The 15385-nt window shown below is 38.0% G+C and overlaps 1 protein-coding gene across 2 annotated transcripts; it reads right to left on the bottom strand.

Annotated features, from left to right (window-relative positions):
- Positions 1 to 222: 222 nt before the first annotated feature.
- LOC142839968 (uncharacterized) lies at positions 223 to 3205 on the bottom strand. 2 transcript variants are annotated; one of them, XM_075956417.1, is made up of 4 exons: positions 3172 to 3205; positions 2921 to 2981; positions 706 to 1684; positions 223 to 621 (listed from the first exon to the last, which is right to left on the bottom strand). In XM_075956417.1, the coding sequence occupies exons 1-4, from the start codon at positions 3203 to 3205 to the stop codon at positions 223 to 225; spliced, it is 1473 nt and encodes a 490-aa protein (XP_075812532.1). The 2 variants fall into 2 exon arrangements, with proteins under 2 accessions (XP_075812532.1, XP_075812530.1); XM_075956415.1 differs by having other exon boundaries at positions 223 to 1600.
- Between the last annotated feature and the right edge of the window lie 12180 nt (positions 3206 to 15385).

Here is a 15385-nt window from a genome sequence, read left to right as displayed (position 1 = left end):
ATGTATTTGAAGACCACGAAGTTGGGTAAATGCCTTACCACACTGATTACATTCATAGGGTTTCTCTCCAGTATGTGTTCTTTTATGCAATTGAAGATGACTATGACGTGCAAGGGCCTTACCACACTGATTACATTCATACGGTTTCTCTCCAGTATGTGTTCTCTTATGCAATTGAAGATGACTATGACTTGCAAAGGCCTTACCACACTGATTACATTCTTAGGGTTTCTCTCCAGTATGTGTTCTTTTATGCAATTGAAGGGAACTATGATGTGTAAATGCCTTACCACACTGATTACATTCATAGGGTTTCTCTCCAGTATGTGTTCTTTTATGTTTTTGAAGAGCACTGTTGTCAGCAAAGGCCTTAGCACACTGATTACATTCATAGGGTTTCTCTCCAGTATGTGTTCTTTTATGCAATTTAAGGGAACTATGACGTGCAAAGGCCTTACCACACTGATTACATTCATGGGGTTTCTCTCCAGTATGTGTTCTCTTATTCAATTGAAGATGACTATGATGTGCAAAGGCCTTACCACACTGATTACATTCATAGGGTTTCTCTCCAGTATGTGTTCTTTTATGTTTTTGAAAAGCACTGTTGTCAGCAAAGGCCTTAGCACACTGATTACATACATAGGGTTTCTCTCCAGTATGTGTTCTTTTATGTTTTTGAAAAGCAGTGTTGTCAGCAAAGGCCTTAGAACACTGATTACATACATAGGGTTTCTTCCCAGTATGTGTTCTTTTATGCACTTGAAGATGACTACGTTGTGCAAAGGCCTTACCACACTGATTACATTCATGGGGTTTCTCTCCAGTATGTGTTCTCTTATGCACTTGAAGATGACTACGTTGTGCAAAGGCCTTACCACACTGATTACATTCATAGGGTTTCTCTCCAGTATGTGTTCTCTTATGCAATTGAAGATAACTATGATGTGCAAAGGCCTTACCACACTGATTACATTCATAGGGTTTCTCTCCAGTATGTGTTCTTTTATGTTTTTGAAGAGCACTGTTGTCAGCAAAGGCCTTAGCACACTGATTACATTCATAGGGTTTCTCTCCAGTATGTGTTCTTTTATGTTTTTGAAGAGCACTGTTCTCAGCAAAGGCCTTAGCACACTGATTACATTCATAGGGTTTCTCTCCAGTATGTGTTCTTTTATGTTTTTGAAAAGCACTGTTGTCAGCAAAGGCCTTAGAACACTGATTACATACATAGGGTTTCTCTCCAGTATGTGTTCTTTTATGCACTTGAAGATAACTACGCTGTGCAAAGGCCTTACCACACTGATTACATTCATAGGGTTTCTCTCCAGTATGTGTTCTCTTATGCAATTGAAGATGACTATGATGTGCAAAGGCCTTACCACACTGATTACATTCATAGGGTTTCTCTGCAGTATGTGTTCTTTTATGTTTTTGAAGAGCACTGTTGTCAGCAAAGGCCTTAGCACACTGATTACATTCATAGGGTTTCTCTCCAGTATGTGTTCCTTTATGAGTTTGAAGAACACTGTATTGAGTAAAGTCTTTACCACACTGATTATATTCATAGGGTTTCTCTCCAGTATGTGTTCTTTTATGCCTTTGAAGATGATTGTGAGGAAGAAAGGTTTTATCACATTGGTTAATTTTCAAGCATTTTTCTCCGGTACGTGTTTTTTCATTCCTTAGAAGATGAGTGTTATAACACAAGGCTTTAGCACAGTGAGAATATACGGAAAACGCCGCTCCAGTTTGATTTCTTTCAATCCTGCAAGGATAATTTACGCATGTAAAAGTTTTACCACATTCAATGGACTGTGACACCTCATATCTATAGGAATTAACTTCATATTTTTCCCAATTGTAAAAAGGAATCAAACATAATGGTTCTATATCTTTGTTTTAAATCATGTTTTGTTCACCCATTAGGGGTCATTTTGCATCTCAAAAAATATTTGTGATGATAATTTCCTTTGTGCCATGGTTTACCTTTTCATCTATACCTATATTTTTCTATTAAATTTTTTACATTTTTGAAGACAACTGCATACACTGAGTGCTTTACCAACTTTACTACATTTATAAATTTTACTATATCGTGAATCATTATACATTTGCTAAGTGAACTAAGACACCTAAAAGTATTTGCACAGACCTAGAACTCATCGTGGTTTTTTCATAATGTATGTTTAAGTATTAACAATGATGGTAGAAAATGAATTAACTTTGTATTCTTGTATCAAATTCAACAAGTATATTCTACATAGGAACTGCATTTTATCTTCTTAATTGTTCTTAAGGAGAGGTATGCTAAATATTTGCATATCCCTATGCTCATACTCTTGTGTCAAGAGTAACATATGATATATATAGGAAAGGAAGAATAGTCAATAAAAGATTTCCACATTGAATCCTCACGGTTTGACTTTCTGTTCCTCAGAGACTTGTGGTATAGGTATTAAGGTTTCTCCACAACACCTGCCCCTTGATCCTTGACTCCAACAGCTGCTTTCATTAAACTTAACACAGTCACAAAAACTATATGAGTAATACAAGACGTACTTACCATGGGCTATTGACTTAGTAGAAAGGTTTGCAGCTATATTCATCATCACTGAAATGTGTATACATTTTCTGTCATGAGTAACAAGAAACAAATGGACTGGCAGATGTATAATTTAGCTCTCATGTTTAATGCTAATATCTGTTTAGTCATTGCTTCCCAGAATTTTTCTTAAATGCATGCCTTGCAAATGCAATTCATATACAGGAAATTGAGTTATATGGATTTGTGAGAATTTATTAACCATCAATTCATTTAAAGCTGTGCTTATTTACACTGTTGTTTTGTTTAAAAGTGTCATAACACATTACAAACTCATCAGAGGCACATTGTTATAAACTTGCATAAGGAAATTACCTTACATGCCTTCTACACCATTGACGATGTTTTTCAGTGTTATGGTCTTCCCAAATGTATCCTAAAATATAGTACCAGAATATGTATGTTATATTATTTAACATTGTGAAATAATTAGCTTATTATCCTAAGAACTATGACTGTGTTATTCACCTCATTCTCCTTCTTTCTAAATCAAATTACAGAACAACAACATAAACCAAGGAAGAGTTGTCTCCATATTTTGAAACATGAAAGAAATTAATTTTTACCAATAGTAGTGAGGTTCCTGTAGGTCTCGAGCATCACATCTTTGTAGAGATTCTTCTGGGAAGCATCCAGCAAATCCCACTCTTCCTTACTGAAGTTGATATGCACATCATCATAGGTCACTGCCTTTAAAAATATACCACACATGTGTACAATGTAAGCATGACAGTGGCAACATCGGAATGCATACTTCTTTGAAAGTATAGTTGTATGATGCTGGTGATATCCACTCTTATTCCATGACATAGACAGTCACTTTAGAATGAAATTTAAAAGGAGAGTCAATTCTTTTATTTCTGTACCCTTTGTACCACCTTATAAGAGAAATATCTATGCACAGGGAGAGAAAAACAGAAAAGATCAACGGTACATTGTATGCATGAGAATATTGTACAAAAAAACTACTGACTACAGAAAGGAAGAAAAGATGGACAAACTGGGTGTATTGAAGTATTGTGCCTTTAACCACAACACTCAGAAAACAGAGGTGGCAATATTTGTCTCTGAGTTGAATGCCAGTCAAGTCTAAGCAATCAGATCTAGGAGAGGTGGAAATACACATTGAGACCCTGTTTCCATTGAAAACCGGAATGAAACAAACAATGGGATACAAAGAACTGAAAGACTTTTATTGAACTTTCCACAAAGAATTGTTTTCACTCCAGTTAATGACTCAGAACACTCAGGCAGTATTAATGTTATGAATACATGGCATCTTGGCAATCAGAGTGATGCCCTCTGTCAAGTTTTAAAATTCAAGAAATTATGAAGCTAAGCACAGCAGTATATACTTGACATAAAAAACACTTACATTCTAGCACCATCATCCAATAACATAAAAACAAATAGAGCCAGGAATGATGCCTCCCTTTAGTTACAGGAATTGAGAGCCACACAGTTACTCAGATAAGCAAACGAAACAATTAAAACAGCAGGTTACCTGAGGACCGAATAACAACTGTTTCTGCTATATTTTATGTGATTTAGAGATCGAGCCTATAATGATGTTAAAAGCATTTCAGTATAAGTAGGAAGCTGGCTGATTAATGTCAAGCACAACACAGTAGATTTATTTTATTTTATTTATTTTTTGGTTTTTCCAGACAGAGTTTCTCTGTGGCTTTGGAGCCTGTCCTGGAGCTAGCTAGGTAGACCAGGCTGGTCTCGAACTCACAGAGATCTGCCTGCCTCTGCCTCCCGAGTCCTGGGATTAAAGGTGTGCGCCACCATCGCCCAGTTAACACAATAGATTTAAATGTCAGGAAATTACTTGAGGGTATTGAGATTCATTGGATACAATGAGGAATTTCATATAGAAGGGCTTCTTCTCCTACTAAGGATCCACAGAAAATTGAAAGAAAACCACTATGGAGAGAAACTTGTTCAAATACATGATCTTTTCTGGGAGGTTGTTCATTCAGTCAGGTACATTGTGAACCCGGTTACTATTAGTTCATGGTCAACAATGGAAAAAAATGCATTTAGTCAATTCAATGATTCCCATTTAATGTTGCTTGAAGAAGGATGCTTTAAAGAAATACAACACCAGCTCAGAATTGAGAAATAAATGTATACTTATTTAGGGATGGACTCAAATCAGAATCTTATGCTTGAACAGAGATCAGAATCTGAATCACACAGCCAGAAAAGAGGCCAAACTCATGCTCTACATTGGCAAGTATAGAAAAGATGCCACGCCCCAATGGGCGGGAAACCACTGCCTGTAATTCTTTCTACAGCATCTCCCCCTTTTGTATAAATAAGAGAGTTCTAAGCCCAATACAAAATTATATACAATAAGAACAATATATTCGACAATTTTCCCATCCTAACTAGTTTAATTCTTGTTTAATAAATAATTTGGACAAGTTATGAGAGGAAAGTAACTACAACTATCTAGTTTTCAACCCCATTGAATCTGAGAAGGGAAATATTACTTGAGTAAGTAGGAAGTGCAATCAAGCAACTTTTCAAAATGTGCAACAGGGCTGGAGAGATGGCTCAGAGGTTAACAGCACTGACAGCTCTTCCAGAGGTCCTGAGTTCAATTCCCAGCAACCACATGGTGGCTCAGAGTCATCTATGGTGAGATCTGATTCCCTCTTCTGGCAAGCATACATGGAAGGAATGTTGTATACATAATAAATAAATAAATATTTAAAAAAAACAAAATGTGCAACAAATTACAGAGATAACTGGCTACCTGGGCAATCATGCAAAGTCTCATTTGCAAAGTTGAAGGGACCAACTTTTGCAAAGACCTAGAATAACTGACAGATCATTTTCAGAGGGAGGAAATTTTTCAAAACCATCTTACCCTGTCTTGTCAAGATTTAACAGACCTGTTTATCCATATTCAGACATCATCTATCTTTTCAGTAGTTGAGGCATGAGCATGTTTTTGCCCAAAAGACAGTTTTGCCAACAAAAAAACAAGCTCCAAGTGGAGTGCTTTCTGTGCTCAAATTTCTCTGGGGAAATAGATCCATGCTACCAGGAGCAATAGTGCCTCACTTCAAAAGAACTCTAAGTTAGTTAAATGCCATATTCTACAGTTCCTTGAAGTGGTTGAAGATTGCCTATCTATGCAGAATATAATCTCTACTTATCTAAAGAACCTGATTATTCTAACTATAACTATGACAAACATAGATGACTATTTTTTTTTTTTTGGTTTTTCGAGACAGGGTTTCTCTGTGGTTTTGGAGCCTGTCCTGGAACTAGCTCTGTAGACAAGGCTGGTCTAGAACTCACAGAGATCCGCCTGCCTCTGCCTCCCGAGTGCTGGGATTAAAGGCGTGCGCCACCACCGCCCGCCTAGATGACTATTGTTCTGCTATTTTTAATACCTATAATTAAAGACTAAGATTTCATAGGAGAATATTATACAATATTGCAACAAATGAGGACAATGACCTCAGAATGTAAACAATGTATAGTTATCTGGATCAGTGGTAGAAGTGTGCATTGCAATATGATAAATATGTATCAATGTATAAAATATTTTAAGGAGAGGTAGAAGCATGAATGCATATAATATTCAATATGACTTAACATTATATCAATATAAGGATCTATACAAATGGCTGGGCGGTGGTGGTGCACTCCTTTAATCCCAGCAGTAGGGAGGCACAGTCAGGAGGATCTCTGCGAGTTCGAGGCCAGCCTGGTCTAGAAGAGCTAGTTCCAGGACAGGAACCAAAAGCCACGGAAAAACCCTGTCTTGAAAAGTCAAAAAAAAAATCTAAACAAATGCAATTGCCTATAAATTATACCTCACAAGCATTCACGCTATTACTCCCTATTATTAGTGTGTGTAAGCTCAGACTACTCTATTATTTCATCCAATTTTCCCATTTTTTTTAAAGAGATCCCCGAGCCTTTAAAATGTCCCTTCTAGCCGGGCAGTGGTGGCACACGCCTTTATTCCCAGCACTTGGGAGGCAGAGGCAGGTGGATCTCTGTGAGTTTGAGACCAGCCTCGTCTACAAGAGCTAGTTCCAGGATAGGCTCCAAAATCACAAAGAAACCCTGTCTTGAAAAACCAAAAAAATAAAATTTCCCCTCCAACCCAAAAACCTATACCAATTATAACCAACCCCTAGATGATGTCCCTAACCCTGAGGACAAACTTTGTTGGGAGAAGAGAAGAAGTCTTTTAGAATTACTTCTAGCTGTCATGGGGGCGATGTTCTTTCTTTAGGATCCTGTGAAAGTAAAATGATGGTTAAGTTCCAAGATTACTGTCTGGTATAATTGCAAATAGTCTGACTATTTGGTAAGGTTTTTCTGAGCTTCCTATAAGAAGGTCAATCCACAACATTGTAAAAAGGGTACCATTTCAGCTAAGATGGAACCATCTTGAGCATCTGGTACTCAAAACAGATCTTATGGTAGTGCTATTATCATCCTGATGTAATGATATCAAGCAATTTGACTTGTTGTGGGGCCCCATCTTCTTCCTGGAAATTTAAAAATTACTGCAGGAAAATACATTGTTCATCGTGGAAAACTTAAACATTACTTATATAGACATATACAGACATACATATTCAATGACATGTACAATAGACACAAAAATAGATATTAAGAGAAGTGAAAATTTTTCCTGATTTTAAAAGTAACTACTTATTTATACATTTTACATTGATATAGATATGGATGCTTCCTTTTGATACAAACTTGACATTATTTTTGTTACAACATACTGTCTATGATGTTATATTCTTACTCAAGATATTTTACCTAATACAATTCACTTAAACATGCAATGAAAATTTCTAGTCCTCAAAAGTTTTATCATAAACAAATTAGGATATAAAGTACTGCAGGTTAGTAGTTTCTTACTTAATATAATTGAAATTATACTCAAGTTAGCTTTGTTTTCAACATTATACAGAATTTTACTAGATTATTCAACTGAACATACTTTAGAGAAAATGTTTGCTGAAGTAACGCAAACTTTGTCTCCTTGGGGATTAAAAATTTACAAAATATTCTGAAAATATACAAAAAGGAGATTCTATTAATTATTTAGCATGTAAAATGCTTTTACAAAAATTTGAGCCCTAAATTTAAAAATTAGGAGAGATTATTTGTGGAATCTTAATAATTTTCTGAAATTGCTGCAAGGCATTTACCATCTATAGTCCACTATTTGGGTAAAAATTTCAAAACAGTAATTAGAACCAAACTATAAAGGGTGACAAAGATTTAAATAGTCAAAGAGAATTATCATCTAAAGCAGAGAAAAAAATTGGATTAGTGGAAATAAAATTATAGGACGCACATATGGATGGTTTGGATCTGAAGTTTGGTTACATTCAAGACATTTTTCTTGATACAGGGTTTCTCTGTAGCCTTGGAACATGTACTGGAAGTAGCTCTTGTAGACCAGGCTGGCCTCAAACTCCACCTGCCTCTGCCATCCAAGTGCTTGGATTAAAGGCATGAGCCACCACCTCATGGTCTTCATTTTAGGCATTTTAACCTCTACGCATTCCCCTATAGGAATTTTACTGCAGAGGAAAAATATTATTTTATTTTATTTTTTCTTTATATTTATTTATTTATGTGCATTGGTGATTTGCCATGGGTGTTGGGTCCCCTGGAACTAGAATTATAGACAGTTGTGAGCTACCATATGGGTGCTAGGAATCGAACTCGGGACCTCTGGAAGAGCAGTCGGTGCTCTTAACTGCTGAGCCATCTCTCCAGCCCCCGAAAGATATTATTTTAAAATCAATATTTTTCGCACATAAACAGACAAAAAGCTATAAATTTATGTGGAAAAAATCTGAGTTGATATTAAAAAGAAAATTTAAAATTCATCTATTAGCAAGAATTGACCAAAGTTAAATCATAGACTGTTTTACTAATGTTAAAATTGAATCATAATGGACAGCAAGTAAACACTGGCAAAGTGCTTGCAGTAATTTCTTGGGAGAGATTAACAACAAATATCTCTTTTGCCATAATATTAATAATCATAATGATCATCCTGAGTCATTTCAGACTTAAGGAAGCCTTTTGAGTTCAAGCATGCCTGCTGTACTTCTTCCAGTAAACTTGAGGGCTGTGAATAATATCTGCGTTAGCCAACAGAAAAAGGATTTTGCACAGCTGAAAGAGTGCATTTTTTCTATTAAGATTTGGGCTCGTGCAGGCCAGCCAAGGGCACTCCTTGTTAGTGATTAGAAGCTGCTTAGCTGAATCAGATAATGCACAGGTTTGAGCTGCCTCCAAGCACAGTGCAGGGAGGTGGGGAGCTGGGTGTACTGCTTTTTGATCTGCCATTTGGCTATATTTAGTATATATGCTGGCTGAGAAATAAACTCAGGCTGTTTTCTATTGACCTTTCTCCTCTAGGTCTAACCTATGATCCTGTCTTCATTTCTCTTAATCTAACTTTTCCTAAGCCTCGGCATACCCTCCGAGGGAAGCCCTAGGTGAATTTTGCTAGACTGATTAAATGGGGTATCCTGTCTCTGTAAGTCCTCAGACTGAATGCTGTTTCTACAAAGACTCAACCCTCAGCTCCTCTCTAGTACCACCTTATATTCCTCTCTCTGTCCAGACATGTCACTTCCTATCTGCAACTCCTTAGTGATAGGATTAAAGATATGAGACACCAGCATTTGACTCTACAACAAACTAGTGTGACTACTGGGATTAAAGGTGTGTGTCAGACTTGCCTGTGGTGTAAGTCTGGCCATGGCATCTGTTTTACATTATGATCATCAGGCAAGCTTTATTATTAAAATATAAATGAAAAAATAAAATTAAATAATTAGAAGCAAGCATATGAGATCAAGAAGAGAAATGTAGAACTGTTTATCACCAAAGAGTATAAGAAATATTCTGTGTACAAAATGGTGAAGGTCCATCATTTTCAAAGACAATGAATGATATGATGAAATTATAGTTCACAAAATCAGCAATATAGATGACACTATTGACAAAACAAATGACAAAGACAAATATATATACATATACATATATATGTTTCTTTTTTTGTGGTTTTTCTAGCCAGCGTTTCTCTGGGGTTTGGAGCCTGTCCTGGAACTAGCTCTTGTAGACCAGGCTGGTCTCGAACTAGCAGAGATCCGCCTGCATCTGCCCCCCGAGTGCTGGGATTAAAGGTGTGTGCCACCACTGCCCAGCTCCTGTTCTCTCCTTTACCAATAATAGAAAATGGGTTGACTGTTTCACCAAAATTTACAATATTCTCTTGATGTCTTCTGATGTTTTTACTTTACAGAAAATACTTTAGATTACTGAAAGCATCTCATCCTCTTATGATAATAAAATGATGTATGTTAGGATCACTACCATGTTGTTTCTTACAATTGGTGATTGAATCCAAGTCTGCACCACAGTGAGGAAATGAAATTTTTTTAAATGGAATTTCAAGAGAACAACTTTTTAAAGAATCAGTGTACATGTAAAGCAACTTGCTTTACTCCATCTGCTCTATAAGTTCCAAGCACTTTTGAAAATAAGGTTACTGATATTTTTGTGTGTTTGTGCATGACAGAGAATATCATACACACACACAGACACATACATACATACACACACAAACAGGTGACATACAGAAAGGAAGGTTGCTGAATTGGAAATATTAGAGATTTGTTAACTGTAGGCCCATATTTCTGTATGGTGTAGCAGCCAAGCATAAAAGCCATAGGCCTGGTATGAGCTGATCACATAGCTCAGCAGACAAGTTGTCTCTGCATAACAATAGCAAGAATGTATAGTTCCTCTCTTCTTTTGTTACAAATGTAGATTTCCTGAGGAGAGGTATTGGCTGAAACTGGTCATAATGTTTGGTGCCTATTTCTTGGTAACTTGGAGGAAGGCTTATAGAGATGCTAATTCATGGCCTGCTAGACAGCTAGCATACACTTAGGTGAGAACCTGACTAAAAGCCCATTCACCTGGTTGCCTAGGAGATAGCCTAATGTTGTTTCCCCACTCAATAATAAACAAAAAGAGATCTTCCAGAGATCTTGCCCTACAAGGATGACCCTGTAAATTGCGTCTGATCTTTCCTCGTGACTCCATTCCAGTCCAGTTAGGGAAAATAATTATCTGTGTTGGACCCACATGGGCTTCAACAATTAACCTATCAACTAGCATGTAGGTATTTGAATTCAGGTCATCCACATAAAGAATATGTGCGGATCCACCTGCCCAGACACATAAAAGCTTTTATCCAGTAAGTCAAGTCTTTCTCAGATTAATAAAAACAAGAAAAACAAAACATAAAAAAGAAAAAGATGACTCTTATGAAGATGATCTATAAAAATTATGATTTTGTGTACGATAAGTTTTTACCATTAAATGAATACAAATAGCTTTGCCCAACAATTTATAACTGGACAACTGATAATAAACCAATATTTACAGTGGAAACACTCAGAAAGCTCAAGGGATTATGTATTGATTATACCAACACTTAAGTAGCAAAGATTCAAACATGAAGATAGCAACAACTGGAAAACATAGAAATGCCAGGAAATGGAAAGAAGCAGGCATAAAAAATGAATGAAAGCAGTCTTTCAACATAAACTTTCCAAAAAACAATAATGACCTGATAAAATTACAAATTTTCTGAATAAAATTGATGAAGGTCCATTATTTTAAAGATAACTAATAATATATGTAGATTACAGTCAGATTACAGAAAAAGTAGTGTAAAAAATCATGTATGACTTCTATACTTTCCACAATTAAACATAAATAAAAAATGTGCACAATTTTTGTGAAAGCATTAAGGGGAAGGATATAAAAAGGCAAAAGGAGATGCAGAAATCTATAGTCAACTTTTAATCAAAAGACCAAAGAAAACTTAGGCAAGGAAAAGTGTGATCTTGAACAATGTTACCCAGCTACGTTTGATTGTATGTGTACAGAAATTAAATAAACACTGGGCTGGAGAGATGGCTCAGAGGTTAAGAGCACTGGCTGCTCTTCCAGAGGTCATGAGTTCAATTCCCAGCAACAACTTGGTGGCTCACAAATATCCATAATGAGATCTGGTGCCCTCCTCTGGCATGTGGGCATACATGGAGGCAGAATGTTGTATGCATAATAAATAAATAAATCTTTAAAAAAAAGAAATTAAATAAATACAAACTGCACAACTTTCAAAAAGTTATATCAAAGTAACACTTAAACTGTTGTTTCTGGCTGGGCGGTGGTGGCACATGCCTTTAATACCAGCAATGTAGAGGCAGAGATAGGCGGATCTCTGTGAGTTTGAGGCCAGAATGGTCTAAAGAGCTTGTTCCAGAACAGGCTCCAAAGCCACAGAGAAACCCTGTCTCGAAAAACCAACAAAAAAAAAAGAAACCAAAAAAACAACAAAACTGTTGTTTCTGACCTCCAATTAGTGATACGTCTTCCAAAGACAGAAACCTCATGATATAGTTGCTCTCTTTGCAAACAGAGGAGATCTATTGTGATGGCTCCCCAGCCCCTTGTGTTTTCTTCTGGTTTCAGATAAATGCTGCTCCACTGATGCCCAATCCCAAACAACCTAGAAAAATGATTTAAGGGGCAGTGGGGGAAGCAGGTGGTTGGAGATTCTTGCATGAGCAGTGGGCCCGGGGACTTTGGGGAGCCTGAGAGGGAGAGAGCCAGGGGTGCAGGGGACCATGGGAACAACCTTCCCAAAGAGCACTGATCCTGTGCCCCCTCTCCAGGTTCTGGGCACACCTGGGGACTCCCTGGCAGCCAGAAGCAGGAAGAAGAGCCAGTACTACTTAAGGTGAACCCCAGGGATAGCATAATTGAGGGTCCAGACGTAGATGTGATCAAAGGTTCCGGGAGTCAGGGAGATAGAGGAAGAGGATGAGAAGTTAAACAAGCTACAAAATGAGGTAGAGAAGAAGATGAAGAAGAGTACAACCCCAGGCAATGCTGGCTCAGTGATCTCATCTCTTGAGGAGAAGATGGAGGCTGATGCCAGTTCCATCTATGTTGGCAATGTGGACTATGTGCAACAGCAGAAGAGCTGGAAGCTCACTTTCATGGATGTGGTTCAGCCAAACAAGTTACTACAGTCTGTGCCAAATTCAGTGGTCTTGCCAAAGGGTTTGCCTATGTAGAATTCTTAGACAAAGAGTCAGCGAGGAATTCCCTAGCTTTAGATGATTCCCCATTTAGAGGGAGACAGATTTAGGTGATTCCCATCAGCACAACAGATGGGTTTCCAATATGCCCAATACCGTGCATGAACTGCCAATTACAGCAGCTCCCAGTCTTGATTCTGGGATAAAAAAAAAGTTAAAAGAAAAGAAAGACAGAAGATGGAAAAATATTTTTTAAAAAAGATATACTGTGGAAGGGGGAGAATCCCATAACTAACTGAGGAGGGACCTACTCTGTGTAGTAGGGCAGGCCCAGGGACTGGGGCAGTGGTGACATGTTCCCTCTGGAGATTCAATATAGACACTTCTTAAATGTGCAACCTGCTCCCTGTTTGCCTGATCCACCTCATTCTCTTTGGGCCTGCTCAAGGGTAGGTGGGCATGGGTGGTTGGAGGGCATTTTTTCAACCAGAGCTCTGGAAGGGCACCAATCTGTTCAGCTTGTTTCCTTCCCTCATTTTCTCCCTGCCTTTCGCAGACCCTGCCTGCCTTCTCCTGTCCTTTCAGGTCTAGTCAAAGTCTGCCTTTCTTTCCTAGGGGCTCCTGCTCCTCAAGATTTTCTGGTGAACTATTGTTTGCTTTTTTGTTTCTTTTTCTGTCTTGAGTGTCTTTCTTTGCAGGTTTTTGTAGCAGAAAGAACTCACTCCAGGGGATTCAGTGTGAATTACACTTTCCCTTGGAGAAATACACTACTTTGTTTTGGGAAGTTTTGCAGTGTATTTTTGTTGTTGTTGTTGTTGTTCAAGGAGGAGGAAGCTGAATTTTGTTATTTTTTTAAACTCATTAAAAAGGAATGGGGTTTAGGCTGGGTGGTGGTGGCACACGCCTTTAATCCCAGCACTTGGGAGGCAGAGGCAGGTGGATCTCTATGAGTTTAGACCAGCCTGGTGTACAAGAGCTAGTTCCGGTACAGGCTCCAAAACCAGAGAAACCCTGTCTCGAAAAACCAAAAAAAAAAGGGGGGGGGATGGGGTTTTTTAAAAAACTGTGTCATGAATAAACTTGTTTATGAAAAGAAAGAAATATGATTTAAAATTTATTTTCTCCTACATGGATTATGGTCCAAGATGTGAATTATGCTCTATCTACCTGCCCAACACAATGCACTCCTGAGAAATGTCTGCAGATCAGAAACTCCTTTGTTCCCTGGAACAAGCTTCACTGGATCACATGTTTGCAGCTAACGGCAGGATTACATTAAAAGCATTCTAATCATGCATCGCTAAAAGATCAATATCATCATTTCTTACCAGTTCCTAAACTATTTGTAATCTTTATAACACAAATCTGAAATTGCAATGCAATACTGACAACTTCGGGAATCTAGATCTTCAGTTTTCTAATCTCTCTTCCCACTGCACACCAAGAGCAGTGTCCATGTGTGTACTCTAGACAATCAGCATCATATCCTGAATTTCCAGAGTCTCCCCTGCCCCAACAAATTCATATACAGGGAGGCTCAGAGGATAAGGGCCACTGCCAACATGAACCACATGGACCAACATAACTACAGTCTTGTCATGATCAGTCCAAGTCATAGCAGAAATGACAGTTCAACAGATCTGAACACCCAACACTCACCACGGTATAGCTTGTGATCTTCCTTACTACTCCTTACAGCAGAGGCAGAAGAGAATCATGGAAAGAACCCACAAACTGTCTGCCACTAGTACTCCTGATTTCTAACCCTTACCAGAATTCCTCACAGGCTAGGGCCACCCAGCTGGGCCTCATAATATGAGCAGCTCCTCTATCAGAGATCAAATGACTCAGACAGAACAGTCCTTCCAGTTCTGCCCTCCCAGCCCAGCAGACAGGGACCTAGTTTAGAAAGACTGTATTTAGTACACCTTATTCTACTCTCCTACACCACATCCTGTTTCTCATCCAAAGCACAGGGTCCTTTCTGTGCACATTCCATTGTACACTCACTTTCCAGTGCAGCCATCCCACTGCCTCAGAGATGGCAAATTCTGCAGACAAACACAGGTCACATTCATAAAGTAATCACTGTTCCTGTGTAACTGTGTTTATTTTATAACTGTTGTTAGACAAAAACAGACCATGAATTAGAAAACAATCAGGATCATGTTAGGGCTTGGAGGGAGCAAAGACAATGTGAATATGTTGTGCTTTTAATTTCAAAAATTATTTTGAAAAGTTGAAACAGGCTTTATGAACCTGTGCTCCAGAGACTAGGGATTTGTAATAGAGCACAATATATATTTCTCATGTATTTTCCCTAAAGATGAAGATCTTATTCCGAAAAGTAATGGTCCTGTTAAGCAGGGACACAACATTTTACCCAGATCATCTATTTTGGAGAAACTACTGAAATATCACACATTAGGTTTCAAGATAAGGTCAGTCCATACCCAGATTGCCATTGTCTGTGGACTGCAAACAATGGTCAATCAGGATAATAATACAGCATCACAACTGACTAACTGATTCCACATAAGTAATCTCCGTTGAAGGAGGAAAGCTCTTACCCTCAGGGGAACCTCTCAGTTCCTGTACTGTGTCTCCAACAGCTTCAAAGTTGGTCAATGAGTTCAAT

This window comes from Microtus pennsylvanicus, chromosome 22 (genome assembly GCF_037038515.1).
Source record: "Microtus pennsylvanicus isolate mMicPen1 chromosome 22, mMicPen1.hap1, whole genome shotgun sequence".
Classification (NCBI taxonomy): Eukaryota; Metazoa; Chordata; class Mammalia; order Rodentia; family Cricetidae; genus Microtus; species Microtus pennsylvanicus.
The sequence above is the reverse complement of the archived record's forward strand: the minus strand, read 5'-3'. Positions and strand labels throughout refer to the sequence as shown.